This window comes from Saccostrea cucullata, unplaced genomic scaffold, assembly GCF_032062105.1.
Source record: "Saccostrea cucullata isolate Sc308-1 unplaced genomic scaffold, CSIRO_AGI_Scuc_v1 ctg1484, whole genome shotgun sequence".
NCBI classification, from domain to species: domain Eukaryota; kingdom Metazoa; phylum Mollusca; class Bivalvia; order Ostreida; family Ostreidae; genus Saccostrea; species Saccostrea cuccullata.
In genome coordinates, this window is record NW_026925796.1 from 85792 (window position 1) to 104446 (window position 18655).

Here is an 18655-nt window from a genome sequence, read left to right on the forward strand (position 1 = left end):
TACAATATATTTAGAATTAGGTAATGAAATGCTTGATTATGCAGTTAATTGACCAAATGAAATTAAAAGGCATAACTTCCCTAACCGTGCGCAGATCGAAAATCTTGCGCCGTAAATTACACATTGTTTGCATTACAGAATCTTAATTCGGCTTAACGGTCAAAGACTTAAAATATAAAACCATAACGCGCCAGGCACGTAGCATCGGCCGGTGGGGGGTGGAAGGGGGGCTCCTTTCCCCCTTTTCAGACATAAGGTTATGCTATAGAAATTGCTCATTGAAAGTCTACTTAATTGCCCCCCCCCCCTCCCCACTTTCGGTTGCAAGCAGTATTGGCAATTTCAAATAAGGGTAATGTAGTGTTTTAGTGAAAAGGGGCACTGAAAGAAGTACACCCCCACCCCTCGAAATAGGATTTAATTACGAGTTTGGACAATTTTCCCTTTTTATGGCTTGTCATTTTTTTCAGGTAGTGCTAAGCTAGCAGAATATTTTTCCCGGGCTGCCTCCACCTTCGAAAACGATGCGCTTGACTTAGACTAACTTCATAAAGTTTAAACTTTTAATGTAACATACGATAGCACATGAATCATATATGGAGATAACGAACAGTATTTCATATTTGTAATAAAACCAGCCTCTTTAGGGGTTTACCTTATGCATGCATAAATCAATCAAAGTTATTGTATTCTAAAGAAAGGTAAAAAAAAATGTCACAAGAAGTGAATACGAACATGATGAAAGCACTATAGGTTGTAACTGTTCAAAATTTATAGCCAAGGTTACTTCAAAATTTATAGCCAAGGTTATTTAGTAATAGTTTTTAGAGGTCTTGTCAAATATTTATAAATGTAAAATATAAAAGCCCTATCACCAACTATTCAAAAGTTATGGCCAAGGTTAATCGTTTGGCAAAAATGGGTTAAACTCCAAGGTCAGTGTAAAGATGTCAAATACACTGTATATATTGATACCCAAAGAGAGCTAGCTAGGCCATGTCACTATAGTAAGCACGTAACATATGTGATGTGATTAATTTAAAAAAAAAAATATATTATGAAACACATAGCTCCAAGCCTCCAACAAGTCAAAAGTCAAAAGATAAAGTATGAAAAAAGTATATACCCCTGGATCTTCGATGAAGGGGGCGTAAAAAAGCAAGACAAATATTCCGAAAGTTGGCGTCGGTTGTACAGGGTACTAGATTTACCAATAGCGAAGTCTTTGCACCGCTTGCCTGAGAGATGTAGTAACCAAAACTTCATAGTAGTGATATATCGTTTGTGATTTTAGGTAAATTTTACATTTTTTGTTAGATGCATATGATCTGACACCAGGAGAAAATTGTCAATAGTAAATAAACATATAAAACGCAAAATACCTCATACGCACATGTCACAACTCGAATTTCCTCTGGCTCTCGAATTGATCATGTGTTGATTTTGATTACATAAGGTAATATTATTTACTATTCTTTTTCATGTGTCAGTCCCTATAGAATTTTGTGCAATTTGTCCATTTGTCAAAATCAATGTTTTTGTCGAGGATTAATTATCTCAATTAGATGAAAACAAAGAGTTTTTATTTTAATTTTTATTTGCAAGGTAAGTATTTATTGACTTATTTTAGTAAATACACTCAGGCAATCATTACTCAAAGTAATGCCTTAATATTAGGTTGTTTTTTTACTTGTCATGAACACCATTTCTGATGTACAATTATACATATTGCATTTTTTAGTGATTTCAATCAGACATTTTTTTCAAACCATATTTGTTTACCATTTTGAGTGGCACCGAATACAGGCTCCTACAAGGCTACAACCCCTAGATAACCTCATAATCTTGACATCAAACAAAAGATTTTAATAATTTGATCATGTTTAATCTGGACATGTTTTATAAAATTTTAACTATAGATCACTGTAGGAAAATATCAGTATTTTTGTTATTTTTATTTTAAGAAAAAAATTTTCAAGACCAATTCAGAAAAATAATGTCCATGGTGGAGGTCCCAGTTACAGGGTATCTTTTGTATCTACAAGCCTCCAGGCTACTCCTACTCAGAAGCTCTTAAGGCACTGTAAACAAAAAAATTTTGTTGAAATACTTGAACCAGAAACCATGTTATCCGGGATAAGTCAAATAGCATTTTTTATTTTTTCATTGTTTAAGTCAAAAAGTACTATAAAGATGCCTACTTATTGCAAAATTCCCTAAAATTTACAATTTTTTGCCCCCACAGAGCCTATTTTTTTTATTCAACGAAAAAAACTCCAGCACAGCAATATATTCAGATTTCAGAAGAATCAGGAAGCTTCAAGCTGAGTTTATCTGTTCTGATTCTGAATGGAAGGAAACTACAGATTTCCATTTAGAATCAAGAGTAATAGATAACGGAGATGATTCTAGTAATTCATACAATCAGAACATTCTTGTTTGGTTCTAGTAGTTCCAATACCATTGTGATAAAATGTATCAATAGATTTCAATATAGATAAAAACAAGCACCTGTTCTCAAGCAAACACAAGGATTTAATCATTCCTCCATTAACAGAACAAAATGCTGTAAAACATAGGTTTGTCTGGGAGATATGTTTAGAAATTCAGATGTCAAAGTGATTCCTGTGTATGACGGTTTAGACTATGAGTGTACTGGGGTTGTTCCTGTTTGTGTGGGTTATAGTTTTTTTTTTTAAACAAAAGACTCGTAATGCTTTGAGGGACAATCTTTAAAAGAAACTATTCATAAGGGTTTACCACTTATCTGGTACCTTAGGATGGACCACTTTGGACAATACCGCGTGGGCGAAAACAAAATGCAAGCGTGCTATTCTGATACGAACATGTGGGTAAATCAACATTGACAAGATGTTGGCTAAACAAAACAGCAACATGCATTTCCAATGGAGAATGCTGAATTATGGCGGAGTGATTCCTAATTCTCAAGAGGCTTATGATTCTACAAGTTGAAACAGGGGCTTGTGAAGCCAATGAAATCTCAGTGACTTTACCTTTTTAAAATATATGGTGTCAAGTGTATCAAGTTTGAGCCCCCTCAGTTTACACTGCAAGTTCATCTGTGTGAATGAGTCATACACTTTTTTAATAATTTGTTTACAATAATTGGATATTGCGAATTGTGCGATATCCACTGCCTAAAAATGAAATTAAAAATTTTTACGAATACGATATGGACCCATAGGTCTAGAGCACGCTCTGGTTGTAGAGGATTGGGGCATGTTATGAAAATCTGTAACAGTATCAGGCAGTGCAATAAACTTATTACCAGAAAATTGGGGAGACAGTCAGGCCAAGAATTTAAAGAACTAGACATTGCTGTGGACTGAATTTAATGATAACAACATTGTACAATGGATGGCTGAATTAAAACACACACCTAATATGTGTTTTAAATTCTTTCATTAATCATGTTAATTATTTCAATTGAAAGAATAAATAATTTTTATTTACAAAGATCTATTACATTGTATAATCTATGGGCTGATGATAATTTAGAGTTTGGTGCCCAAGATTATGATTTCACTATTACCGTTAATTTATAAACATAAATTATAGATAATTAAAATTCTAATGCAGATGGATTAATGTAAACATGATTCAGTTTCATATTAAAAATCCATTTTAGAAATTAATATAATTATGTACATTCCACAGAACTAGTATTATGTCAAAATAAGTTTTTTTTGTCATTATTTAATGAGTTAGTCAAAATTATAACAGAATCATGTGCCTGTAAAAAATTTTATGTAAAGTCAGCTGCATGAAAGTTTAGATTTTAACATACTATTGATATTTATATCCTTTGTGTAGTAATTTTGTATCCATACATCTTTATTCTGTACTCACTTTTGTTTAATGCTGAAAAAATCTGATGAGCCTATGGCTTAAAGCTTATAAGAAAATAATTAAATGCTGCAAATTTTTCCTAGTATGTGTACTGGTAAATTATTATTTTTCAAAATCTGGAAATTTATCCCCCCCCCCCCCCCCCCACATGATTTCAATACAGGCAAGACAAAGTTTTTTCATATTCATTTTAAAACAATATTTTGAGAGAAAATAAAAGAAAGTTGTACTACCAAAACAAAAACGTTAAAATATTCTAAGTATCAAGATTTTTTTTATTTATAAAAAGAAAGTCAGATACTCGAATTTTCTTATTCAACAAAGAACGACTTAATAAAGAACAAGGCAGTTTAGGAACGACCTGCTATCTTCAAAATGGCGGAAAATGGCGCGAAAACATATATATATATATATATATATATATATATATATATATATATATATATATGTATATATATATAAAAAGAATACGTCTAAAATCTTATGGCTTGAAAAATTACAAAGTCTGAAGAGATTTTGGTATATGCCTACTTGAAGAAAAAAAATACCACAACTTTTCATCATCTATAAGTGTTTATAAGTAGCTGCAGATCTGTAGCGTTATGGTTTTACTGTATTTGTCTTTGAGCTACAGATCCCGTAATGCAAAAAAGGTGCAATTTACGGTGCAGTATTTTTTTATGCACTTTTGGGGAGAATTTCTCCACTTTCCAGTCTCGGTCAACCAACTACCTTTCACTCCCTAATTCTAGACACATTCTGTAGCCAATATGTATATTTTATCCACCTCCCAACCATTTATAGTTGTCTCTACAGGCAATAAACTTGCTTGAAGTGAATTTTCAGCAATCTAACAAATAATTTTAATCAAGCGAGTTTATCACTTGTAGAGACGACTATAAAGGGTTGGGAGATGGATGAAATAAACAGACTAGTTAAATAATAAGCCGTGAATTAGGAAGTAAAAGGTAGTTACTTGACTGATGTTGGAAAGTGGAGAAATTCTCTCCAAAAGTGCGCAAAAAATATTGTGCCGTAAATTGCACCTTTTTTGCATTACGGGATCTGTAGCGTTATGTTCAAAGACTAATATAATAAGATCTGCAGCTATGTTTATAAGCAGAAGGATGGAGACCCAGATAGGTATTTACATGAATGAACACATGCACTTTTTTAGCACTTTCACTTGACAATTAATGCTATAATTAAAAACGTACTACAGGGTACAGTGTTTTAAGTTGTTCCGCATTTCAACCAGGAAAATACTCGGTGCATTATTTGTTACCTTTCCTTTTTTTTTTTTCTTACATATCAATAAAGTACTTACATATTTATAAACCAAGACCCAAGTACCTATGTTTTTATCGATAAAATTTTTTTAATCTGAATTATATCGTATATTATGTGTAGTAGTGTAACAAATGCGATTTCTTTTTATTGTTTTTAGCTCTACTGGTCAGTAGTGGTGTTTCGATTATCGCCGACATCGCCGAATCTATCGCTGAAACCCAACCGATTTCGATTAATCGGATCGAAATTTGAGATCGATTAATTGGTAAAACCCGTAAACGTACGAGTTTACAAAGAACAAACTGTTGTTGACACGAATAGTCGAATACACTACATTGGCAAAGATGGCGGCGCCCTGTGTCGCAGACAACGAGGACGACCAGCGAGAAATACTTCCCTACCCCGGCACTAAATCGAAGTCGGAGGTATGGAAATACTTTGGATTTTACAGAAAGACAGCCGGTCCGCCGACGAAACAAAACTTAGACATGTCAAGAGCCGTTTGCAAACTCGTACACCAATAGTGGTACTATATCGACTTTACGCTCTGTCGTCCTTGGTAAGAAGTTTGGAAAAACGCTTTACACGCTACTGGTCCTCCAGTAATTATCGGACAGAAATCGTGCGTTTTTCAGATTTTCTAAGCAGTGTTGTACAATTAAATTTAAAAATTTACATTTCGCCAGAGGTTAACTCAAGAGCAAAACAAATATATTAAAATATTTTATGATTTTTGCTTGAAAAATTGTTTAAAGATCACTAGAAAACATACCGAAATTCATTCAAATTTTGAAGAGCGGACCAGTAATTATCGGACACCTGGTTTTTACAGGAAAAAAGATGACATTTGAGAGGTTAAAAATTGATTTCCAAACACTACTGTCAATATCCTAGTCTATGATGTCAATTTCTTGATCCAGTGTGAATTTCTTTCTTCGTATTTTGCGAGGTTGTTATGTAATTTGTTAGTTACAAGTAGTTAGTACTAGTTACTTGTTAGTAGTTACCTTGTTACTGTAATTGCCAAATTTCATGTTAATAAGTTGTTAGTTACATTGAATAGTAAAAAAATAAACATTTTATAGAGTCATATATCCTTTATTTCACATATGTTTCAAAATAAATATGGAAACCGATTAATTCGATTAATCACTAAAATCGGACTCCGATTATTAACCGATAATCGGTTTCAGATTTTTTCCGATTATACAACACTACTGGTCAGAGACCAGAAGAGCTTATGCGATAGTAATGCGTCCGTCATCCGTCCGTCTGTCTGTCTGTCTGTCTGTAAACAATTTTTCAAAATGCTACTCCTCCTACAGTTTTGGTCCGATTTCAATATAACTTGGCACACAAGAAGACTACACTAAGATACATAATTTTGTGCATCGGTTTTTGATTTCGATGAACGGTGTTGCCGTGGTTACTAAAAATAGAAATTTCTGTGAAATTCTTTCAAAATGCTACTCCTCCTACAGTTTTAGTCTGATTTCAATATAACTTGGCACAAAAGTAGAGTACACTAAGATACATAATTCTGTGCATCGGGTTTTGATTTCGATGAACGGTGTTGCCGTGGTTACTAAAAATAGAAATTTCTTTGAAATTCTTTCAAAATGCTACTCCTCCTACAGTTTTGGTCCAATTTCAATATTACTTGGCACACAAGTAGACTACACTAAAATACATAATTCTGTGCATCGGTTTTGATTTCGATAAACGGTTATGCCGTGGTTACTAAAAATAGAAATTTCTTTGAAATTCTTTCAAAATGCTACTCCTCCTACAGATTTGGTCGGATTTTAGTATAACTTGGCACACAAGTAGACTACACTAAGATACATAATTCTGTGCATCAGTTTTTGATCTAGATAAACGATGTTGCAGTGGTTACTAAAAATAGAAATTTCTGTGAAATTCTTTCAAAATGCTACTCCTCCTACAGTTTTGGTCTGATTTTGATATAACTTGGCAAACAAGTAGACTACACTAAGATACATAATTCTGTGCATCGGTTTTTGATTTCAATGAACAATGTTGCCCATGGTTACTAAAAATAGAAATTTCTGTGAAATTCTTTCAAAATGCTACTCCTCCTGCAGTTTTGGTCTGATTTCAGTATAACTTGGCACACAAGTAGACTATACTAAGATACATAATTCTGTGCATTGGTTTTTATTTTGATGAGTGGCAAGGATCATTTTTCTGTTTATTGCTGATTTAAAGTCTCAAGTCCCAACTGCTACTTTTCTCTTCCTTTGTTTTAAGTATAAACCAGTAGAGCTACAGTCTCGACAGAGACTTCTGGTTTTTTTCTTCTCTTTCTTTTTTAATGAACTGCGGATATGCAGTGCAAATGTAAGCTGTGTAGAGGATTTTGATAGTACATAACTAGGCTCACCTCAACGGTCACACCCTAAAACACTGTTAATGCATATGGAATTAGGCCTAGTTATGCTCTATCAATATGAAAAAATCAGACGTCCAAAATGTACCTGCTACATTTGTGAATTAGACGAATTGAGAAAAATTGAAGCAGAAAACTATCAGAACTTTTTCTTTATAAATATAGAAATTTAATTTAAAAACTTAAGGGTCCTCCACACACACCCAGCTTATGTTCTCATATTACTGTGCATTACTAATAACAAGAATATCAACTTTTAAAAACTGGCCAGGAATAAAACATAATTTATACTGATTTTTTAAAATAATGAAATATTAATTTCTCAAGTTTCAATATATTTCCCAAGGCGTTTTCATACCTAGCACAGCAAATTTTGTCTGAACCTTTCACATATTTTTAAGCTCACAGAATAACCATTAAAACTTAATTTTATTGATCAATATATTTTTTAGAGAAATTTATTTGATTTATAAAAACACAGGCTCAGTTGATGATTAGCCTGAAAGTATAAATAACCTAAAAGTTTCTCATCATACTGGCACCCGTTGTTTACGAATTATTATGTAACATAATTCCAGACGTCTGTTGTTCTTCTATTGAAAAAAAAACCGCACATCTTTTTTCTATCTGTCACTCCGTGATCATGCCATGTGTTCATTGTTTATGATTAGGGTGTTGCTCTCAGTGTACTGCATACTTTTCCCAAAGCAAAACATTTATCTCTAAAGCATTTTTAAGACTCTCTTACAAGCGGTGCCAGGCAAATCGTCAGTGCACAAACTAGATAAAACCGAAAGTAAAAGTATTTTTTCTGTGTGAAGGAACCTTAAGTAATTTGATAATTTGGGACCTAGCATCTTGTAGAAGCAAGAAAGAAAATCAACTTAATGAATATTTGCTTTACTTTTTAAATTGAAGATAGTTGCTGATAAAATGTCAAAAACTAAGAGAAAATTATCTGACCAAGAAGAAAGGAAAACTGGTAAGAAATCTTTGAATATACATGTTCATCTGTGATCAGCTTAGAGAGTGCATTGGGTCCTATGTATGGATAGTTCTTGTTTGGCATATTTTCTTTCTGAGTTTTTTCCCTCATGATAATTTAAGGAAAGTGTTATTCAATTTCATGTCATCTTTTTAGGAGGTTGAGGGGAGAGGGGAGTTCAAATGTAAAATATTTTATAGAAATACGTCATATTTGTTCTAGGAAAGAAGAGAAAGAGTACAGAAAATGAGGAGAAATACTTTAAAGACAATGTATTCTGTCAGGTTTTGAAGAAAGCAGGACTAACACTCAAAACAGGAAAGACACCAAATGTCCTCGGTAAGAATTCTCATACATTTCGTACATACTGTAGGCAGTTGGTTTGCGACTTGTTAAATGATGCTAAATCATACGTTATTTTCTTTCAATATTTGTAGATGTTGACCAGGCTGTATTTCAAAGAAATCTACAAATAGCATTAAAGAGACGTGATAATTTTCCTTCGGTGAGATTTTACATATAGTTACTCTTGTATCCTATGAGAATAGTATGCTGCAAGAGGAGTTAACCAATTTTTTTTTTCCTGAATTCAGCATCTGCTTAATTTTAATTGCAGGTTCTTGATGAGTTCATTGAAGGATTCCAAGAATATATTGAAGATCAGCATAGGTGAAATTTTTTTTTTAAAGAAAATGTCTATATCTATAAATAGTATTTAAAAATGCCATTAAAAGTATGATAGTGACACAAATATAGAGAATGTAAATCTCTGCCATTAGCTTAAATTTAACAGGTCCAAAATCAGTATTTAAAAACATTAAGCCTACCAGTGTCTATATCACTAATGATGACGATATCGGAACCTTATTAACATTGTAATATTATGAGGGATTTTTTCTGACAAATTAGGCATGTGAATATGCATGTGTATAATAATATTAAGTGTTTTATTCTAACGCCAGCCATGTTATTTCTTTTTCTATACAGTCTCATTTTTTTTATTTATTTCAAGGTTTCACTATAGCTTACTACCAACACAAACATCGGACAAATGTGAAAGGTATTGCAGTATTTTTGTTCAAAGATATATAGACCTATACAATTTATAAAATGAATGGTCACAAATACATGTCTTAATCTAGTGCTAGAGTGTGATATTTGTTAGATGCTCTAAGAAAATCTACAGAGAGTTTATTAGTTCCATTGTTTTGTTCAGTGCTCGATGCAGCTCACAGGACAGCCTTGTGAGGTTGTTGATTGGAGTGGACGTTCTACAGGTAAGTGTGGTCATACAGGTGACAACGTAACTCAGACGTTTTGGTAATCCTCTAGATTAAGGACAAAACATGAATTTACAGATGTCCTAAAATATCTTTCTTTATAAAAGATTATTATTTTTCAGTCCAAGATGATGATGTGTCTCCTGGAGAAGCTAGCAGAATTCATGGAGAATGAAGAGTGAGTAGTATAAAGAATCACTCAGAGAATGAAAGTGAATATGATACAGTTATGGAATGGGTAGGATGAAAAGACCGAAAAGACCAAATTTATGGTTCCCCGAGGGAGGAAACTATTTCCAGAGATGGCAAAGCCACCCAGGGAAATTCAAATAGTCTCCTGTTGAGAGTGGAACTATAACTTAGCTATTTCCAGAGTAGTATAAAATGTCACATGGGGAATGAGTAGTGTCAAATGTTACATGGAAATAGAAGAGTGAATAGTATGAAATGTCACGTGGAAGTTGTTTATGTGTAGATAACTACTGATTTAAGTCATATGTTATCTTTAGCTGTATAGTGGAGCACGGAGAGAAAGTCAATCTCCCTCGACTTCTGATGAGTCAGTTCCGCTGGTTAGACAGGATCCTGGATTGCAAGGTAGGATATGACTTAAAATACGGTAAATCACTTCTTATTTGTGAGATCTTTATTTTTTCGTAATTACAAGAGAAAGTTAACCGGCCAAACTATCATTCTCATGACTCATGTATATATAGTCTTTGCAAAGATTGCATATAGCAGTAATCATAGTTCGTGAAAATTTTGTCTAGCTAATACTGATAGTTAATGTCTATCTCACAAAAATAAGGTGTTGTGAAAATAAAGTGATCTACAGTTCGACAAGAAATATAAATTTGTTTTTTTTGTGATAAACAGTATTGTGGAATCACTTTAATTTGTGGGGGTCAATGTTTTTGGGTAGACACAAATTTACTTGTTCAAGGAATGCAATCTGTGAGTTACTTGTTTAATTGGTAAATTCAATAAATTGATTTGTTGACAATAAAAACATTTGTGGCAATTTTAATTTGTGGTTAGAGATGACCAATGGAATTCATAAACAAATGATCCCCCATGAAATTTACAGGTACTTGACCTATTCAAGAATAATCAGTGTGTTCAGGTATTTCCTACAAAATGTATACAGTAACACACACTTGTAGCCAAATCCTTTGATTTGTAATCAATGTTAATGAATATATGTTAAGTTCATACTTTTTTTGAAAGTACCAAAAATGAACATTTAACTGTACTATATAAAGCTGGAATTCCTTATAACTTTGTTGCTGTTATAGTATTTTGCTATTTTAAGCGTGAAGAATAAAATACATGTATTGTCAAATTTATCATCCCCCACCCATAAGTTACATGATTAATCTTAACTAATCTTAAACAGGAGTTGGCAGACAAGATGCTGGAGATGATCAGCATTGTATCAGTGGACATCCAGAGAGAAATCATCACCTGTCTACCTGAGGTTGTGGAGGATTCAGAGCACAGTCATGTGGCCACATCACTGAGGTAAGCTTGACCAAACCACGAAATCCCCCCCCCCCCCCCCACACACACACACACACACACAACATTTTAATGATACCACAGCAAGAATCTCTGATCAGCATCAGTAAGGTGAGGATAACTGAAAAACATTACAAAGCTCTGCAAATCAGATCAACAACACAGATAGGCATGTTTGATAAACATCAAGAAGGAAAGCTGCATGTTTTTCAAAAATGAAAATGTGTGTAACATTTGCTGCTTTACTAGTCATTAGCACTGTATGTATTGTTTTAGTACAAAAGGAATGCATGTATGTTTATACAATGATAAAAAAAAAAAGGCTTTTTTGATAGATTTTTTGAGTAGTTTTATATTTAATACTGTTATATTTGTTGCTATCAGGGATCTACTGGTAGAAAAAAGCAGTCTCACTGTACCCATCCTGGACGCTCTCTCTAACCTCAATCTCAACCCAGAACTCATGATGGAGGTAAGAATTCTACAGAAATTTTATACCATAACAGTAAGCTTTCTCTGAAGATGAAATGTACAGTAAATGCAACTGAGGGAGACTGGGAGTTAAATTAGCACAAAAATTTAAGTATTTTAAGAAAGTGTATGTGGTCTTTTTGGGAGTGTATTTTAAGTGCATTGTATGAGCTGTATGAGAAGAGTAAAAGATGTAGTAGTAGGTTTGATGAATACAGACTGATGTACCCTATGCAAGATTTTGATTTAAGCAACATTTTATTATGTTTAAGCATAACAAGATTAGACAGTAGGCACATTATATTATACATTTCTGTAGGTCTGCAAATACGTGCTACAGACTCTGGTATTGGTGTACACTAGGCTAGATGTAATGTCTACAGTACTTTATATTATACATTGTAGGTTCGCGGCTCCGTACTACAGACTCTGGTATCGGTGTACAGTAGGCTAGATGTAATGTCTACAGTACTTTATATTATACATTGTAGGTTCGCGGCTCCGTACTACAGACTCTGGTATCGGTGTACACTAGGCTAGATGTAATGTCTACAGTACTTCATATTATACATTGTAGGTTCGCGGCTCCGTACTACAGACTCTGGTATCGGTGTACACTAGGCTAGATGTAATGTCTACAGTACTTCATATTATACATTGTAGGTTCGCGGCTCCGTACTACAGACTCTGTCCACAGTGGAGGTGGAGAATTTACCTGTTGTGGTCCGCTTCCTTCTTCAGTCTGTCACCCCAGCTGATGCTCAGGAGGTAGGAGAAACAAGAGGGACTCATTTTACAATTTTACTGAACTGTTGACTGCAGTACAAGTTTAAGATAGTTTCAACTGTAATATGAACACTGTGCATCCTAACTGTCTTGCATTAAATAAGTCTTTCTTGGGAAGAGCAGATCAGCAGCCATAATTTTACATGTAAGTCTTGGGTACCAAATTCATTCCAGCTGATTTCAAAGATACTTCTTCATGTTCTAGGTGTAATCGTTTGTAGGTTGTCATGGAAATTCGACAGAACCTTGATTTTACATCCAGTTTTCCATTAGCTACATCCACACCCCATGAAACAGTTAGCAGGAGGTAGGAGGCCTGTATAAAGATTGTGAAGTTTGTCAGTATTTGTTCTTTTATTTGTGCTGTAGAACTGAATTGAACCAAACATCCTAATATTAAATATTCATATTTCAGACAGCTGTCTGGAGATGAAACAAGAGGTGTAGAGTCTTTGACACTGGATGCTATCAAATCAGGAATCAGGTTTCAAAAGAGTGTCGCAGAGGCATGGATAAAGGTTTGCAGTTTGCAATATTTTTGAGAACAGTCTGACATATAAATAAAATCAACAAATCAGTAAATAAATAGAATGCAGAGAAGGGTACCTGCTAGGTTCCCAGATTATTCTCCATAAGAATCAATGATTTAAATGTTAATATTGATATTAAAATTACATTCGTATATTTTAAATCAAGAAAAATATCTTTTTTGCAGGCTATAGATTCTGTGAAGCAAACCTCTGACCACAAAGTAATAGACTTGTTTATCCTGCTGATTTTATACTCCACTGATCGAAAGAAACCTGTAGAGAGCCTCATCAGAAATAAAATCAGGTCAGGGGCCTTCACAGAGGTTCTGCTGCAGGAGGCCTTCAGGGAAAGGGCTCAGGTGATTGTTCTTCTAACTTAGAACAAATGCTGTTATTGTTAATTTTAAAGGCAATAGTTTTATAACAAAATGCCAGGGATGGGTGATTTTGCTCCATTCTAAAAGTAATTCGTTCAATCCGTAAGCTTCACAATATCTTTAATATCTATGATCAATAAAAATCTCTTCGCTATAAGTATCGATTCTTTATAAGAGTGTTCGTTTTATGCGTGTTTTACTGTAATTGTATGATCATTCAGAAAAAGCAGTATAAATTGATATTTGAGAAACATCTTGACTTGTGTTGATTACCAGGTGATGAGAGACTACTTCCCCTCCATACTGTCCCTGGCTGAAGTCCTGCTCCGCTCACCAGAACCAGCCATTACAGTCTTTGCTGCCTCCATGTACAGGAACGGATTTGTGGCCTTTGACACATACTGTCAGCAGGTCAAAACTTTATGTCAACCTCTTTAAATATTTTATGAAAAAAAGTGTCTTATATAAATATGGTTTGTGATATTGTGGTTGTCTAGTAGACATTTTGTGTCCTTAAAATTAGACACAGGATTCCTGTTAAGTAGACACTGGACTCTCAACTGATAGACACAGGATCCATATTAAATTGAAAAGTGATCCCTCAGACCCCGAAGAAGAAGACACAGGATTCATACATGTAACCAGTATATTCAAAATCCTTAGCAAAAGATGTAGGACATGATTAAGAATGACATGTTCTTCCATTAATCTCAACTTCTTCCTTGTTTTTAGGAGATAGTTGGAAATCTAGTCACCCACTTTGGTAGTGGATTTGAAGGAGAGACAGATTCTTCTCTAGATATACTGTACCAGCTAGTGGATAAACACCTGGACAAAATGGCACCTTTTGCAATCTTTGTTAAGGTGACATTGAAACTTTGATAGACATTTGCTTCTCTTTTTGAAAAAATGAACATAACTGTCTAAACTTGTATTTCCAAATAGAGAATGATCTATCATTTTCAGATACCTGTAAGTGATAAATGCATATTAAGTGTTCATGTGTATATATGTAAAAATTTATCAATGTAGAAAATTTCAGATAAAAAATTAGAAGGGAAATTTTTTCCCCTTAGAAATCCTTTATCCCCTTTAAATTTTATGATGGGCCATGCACATTGAGGCTTTCTTCACTGTCTTCTTTTGTTAGGTTGTTCTGGACTACCTTGATAATCTAAGTGTCCTCCAGATAAGGAAACTGTACTCACTCCTCAGCACACTGGCATTCAGAAGTACCCAGGGAGGAAACATGATTCAGGTACAGTCAACTTAACTGTAAAGCAAAAGGGTCTAGTTGATGAAATTAATTAATTTAAATTGATTAAAAAACACACATTCACAAGAAATTCAAATTATTATCCCAACAAAATTTAAATCCTTAAAAGAAATATTAAATTAGTACCTTTCCAGAAGAGAGAGGTATTCATATTTCAGCTAATTGCTTTTTAGCTCACCTGAGCAGAAGGCTCAAGTGAGCTTTTCTGATCAAAATTTGTCCGTTTGTGTCGTCGTCATTGTCGTCGTTGTCGTTGTTGTCGTTAACTTTTCACATTTTCATCTTCTTCTCAAGAACCACTGGGCCAATTTCAACCAAACTTGCTACAAAGTATCCTTGGGTAAAGGGGATTCAAATTTGTTCAAATGAAGGGCCATGCCCTTTTTCAAGGGGAGATAATTATGAATTAGAGAAAAATTGATGGTATTTTTAAAAAATCCTCTTCTCAAGAACCACTGGGCCAGGAAGGATGAAACTCATGTGGAATCATCCTCAGGTAGTGTAGATTCAAGTTTGTTCAAATCATGACCCCTGGGGCTAGGGTGGGGCCACAATGGCCGACCCAAGTTTTACATAAGAATATATAGGAAAAATCTTAAAAATCTTCTTCTCAAGAACCACTGGGCCAGGAAGGATGAAACTCATGTGGAATCATCCTCAGGTAGTGTAGATTCAAGTTTGATCAAATCATGACCCCCGGGGCTAGGGTGGGGCCACAATGGCCGACCAAAGTTTTACATAAGAATATATAGGAAAAACCTTTAAAAATCTTCTTCTCAAGAACCACTGGGCCAGGAAGGATGAAACTCATGTGGAGTCATCCTCAGGTAGTGTAGATTCAAGTTTGTTCAAATCATGACCCCCGGGGCTAGGGTGGGGCCACAATGGCCGACCAAAGTTTTACATAGGGTTATACATATAGGGAAACCTTTTAAAATCTTCTTTTCAAGTACTTCGAAGCCATGATTAGTGATATTTATATGGATAGTGTAGATTCAAGTTTGTTCAAACCATGACCCCCTTGGGTGTTAAAATTCAAGCCCCCCTCTCAGTTAACTTTCAGTTCTGATCTGATATGTGCTTTTTCCTAGCCAATGTGCTAAGGTGAGCACTGTGGCCCCTGGGCCTCTTGTTTTTACTTGGAAGTTATTAGAGAAAATGACTTTGTAAATTTATAATAATGTCTGTTTTTCATTTCTAGGATGATCTTCACATCATAATAAGGAAGCAGCTGTCCAATGATAATCCAAAGTAAGTGTAACTCCATCTTACAATATTTACATTCCGTCTATTTTTCCTTAGGAAATTCATTAGAAATCCACGACATTCAAATTTCTATAACACACGTGAAACTTTTTCACCGCGCATTAGAATACATAGTAGGAACTATATGCATTTTCTATAATCTAGGAACACCAAAATGTACAATGATTTGACTCAATTTAATTAAAAACTATAATCCTGTTAAATTAACATAAAAATAATACAAATGTGCATTTACAATTAATTTGTCACTTTTTTTCCTCGCAATGTTTGTTTGCATTATTTAACTTTGCAAAGTCATCTGACATCACAAACGGCTCTTCCGTCTATTAACCACGTTAGTTTTGAAGGGCGCTAAATTCACATTAAATATTAACGAAATAAGCAATTATGAAGAAGGAAAATTAGAGAATGTAAATATAAGCATTGAATTAATATTTTTAGCTGTCTTCGGTCCTATAACACACCTGGCCATGCCAACAAATTTATCATACTGCGCTAACGTGCGGTATTCAATTTGTCGGCACGGCCAGGTGTGTTATAGGACCGAAGACAGCCAAAAATATGAATTCAATGCTTAAATAATCCAAAATAAGAATGGTAACTCTGTCTTACAATAATCCAAAGTAAGTGCAACTCCATCTTACAATAATCCTAGTCCGAAAAATCTGACGTTTATCTGGCTTTTTTACGCGATTTTGATATTTTACATGCCAGGAAAATGTCAAGAACTGACACCATTACGAAAACTGGGAAATCGCCGCCTCGAACCGGAGGCGGCATTCAGAGGTTGATTTTCGATACTTGTAAACCGAAATAAATGCTGAATTCACATTTTATCAATAGTACAACACCTTTAGTACTCACCAACACCGTTTTTATGTTTCGTTTATGAAATAATATAATCCAATGAACACATTTTATCTGACTGTTGAGATTTGTTTTCATTTCGTGCATTTTAAAATCGTGCAAGTTCTGAATCGGAATGTGGAGTGGTAATTTCTATTCATCGATATTGGTGAGTTCTAGGAGCATTGTGCCATTGATAAATTGTGATTTCGGCATCTAATTCGGTTCCCAAGTTCAGAAAATCAACTTCGGGTAGAGACGGTAAAATTCCCGGTTTTCGTAATGGTGCCAGTTCTGACGTTTTCCTGGCATGTAAAATATCAAAATCGTAAAAAAGCCAGAAAATCGTCAGATTTTTCGGACTACAATAATCCAAAATAAGTATGGTATATACATGTAGGTTAAGAAGCATGAACATGATAAAGAATGGGATATTTTTATGTCTTTATTTTAGATATAAGAGAATGGGCATCATTGGAGCTGTAATGGTGGTAAAAAGTATCGCATACAATCAGTAAGTTCTGATGACTTAGAAACAATGGTAGACATTTGACATATATGTACATGTATTTTATGTGACAACCTCCACAAATCTCTACAGTTAACAAATCTTGAACTTCATTTTCTGAAGATCATTTGTTAAAAGAGTCTGATTAGATTTCGTAAACTTAGATAGGTATTTTATGATATTTCCGGTAAGTATAATTTGGTAGCAAAAAGATTAAAGTGGGCCCCCATCTAAAGATTATGTACACTGGAATATAAAACATGAAGATTCTGTTCTTTTGCATTAGAAATGGAGACAATGATCCTAGCCAGGTTCCTGCTGGTCCTATGACGGAGAGCCTGTACAAACAGGTGATAAACCTGTTACAACTGGTCAAAACCAGCAGCAGCCGGATGTCAGAGGCCGCCGCTCTCTTCATGGATGAGCTGGCTAATGTGGTGGGCAAAGGTCACCTTGACAGCAAAGTGGAGGTGGGTGAATGGATGCATTTGTCATCAGTTATGATATATTTCAAATATTTTTCATAGGCACAAAAAAAACCAAGCAAAGCTCATAAGCATTGAATGTACTCAATCCAATGAAAATTATACACTATCACTTCTGAAATATTTGGCAACATCCCAGTCAATGTCATGACAGAGTGACCTTCCATTTAGCCAATCAAAGGACAAGATAGGCTAAGACCCCTTTTTAGCTCACCTCAACGAAGTTGGGGGAGCTTATGTGATACCGTCGGCGTCGGTGTCGGCGTCGGCGTCCCACGTTAAGGTTAAGTTTTTTGGGGCAGTTTTCTTTTTAAGTACTTCTATGTCCTATATTGATTAGACATGCATGGAAGATGCTTCTAGTGTCTTTCATTGTACCAGTCCAAGATTCAGATGCTGCAGTTTAAACAAAGAAATGACCAGATTAATGTTTTTTGGAGCAGGTTAACATTTTTGGTGCAGTTTTTGGTGTAGGTTTCATTTCCAAGTAACTATAAGCCCTATGTTGACCAAACTTGCATGAATGATACATCTAAGGATGCATACTACCGGGCTTGCTTCGGATGCTGAATCTGACCTACATTTTCCGGTTGAGTGAACAGGTTAAAGTTTTTGGTGCATATTTCAATTCCAAGTAACTATAAGTCTTATGTTGACCAAACTTGCATGGATGATACATCTAAGGATGCATACTACCGGGCTTGCTTCGGATGCTGAATCTGACCTACATTTTCTGGTTGAGTGAACAGGTTAAAGA

The 18655-nt window shown here is 34.6% G+C and overlaps 1 protein-coding gene and 1 pseudogene across 1 annotated transcript; both read left to right on the top strand.

The window, feature by feature from the left end:
• The first annotated feature begins 2349 nt into the window (after positions 1-2349).
• LOC134269820 (pseudouridylate synthase TRUB2, mitochondrial-like) lies at positions 2350-3350 on the top strand (annotated as a pseudogene).
• Positions 3351-8430: 5080 nt separating this feature from the next.
• LOC134269821 (Fanconi anemia group D2 protein-like) lies at positions 8431-17883 on the top strand (the record flags this gene model as incomplete). Its single annotated transcript, XM_062752023.1, has 20 exons — positions 8431-8552; positions 8778-8894; positions 8993-9060; positions 9172-9224; positions 9568-9615; positions 9772-9832; positions 9958-10013; positions 10345-10432; positions 11232-11356; positions 11738-11825; positions 12488-12592; positions 12832-12917; positions 13026-13128; positions 13326-13499; positions 13794-13928; positions 14250-14381; positions 14668-14775; positions 15995-16044; positions 17360-17419; positions 17700-17883. Coding segments are annotated over exons 1-20 (1890 nt in total), but the record flags the coding sequence as incomplete, so codon positions are not given.
• Between the last annotated feature and the right edge of the window lie 772 nt (positions 17884-18655).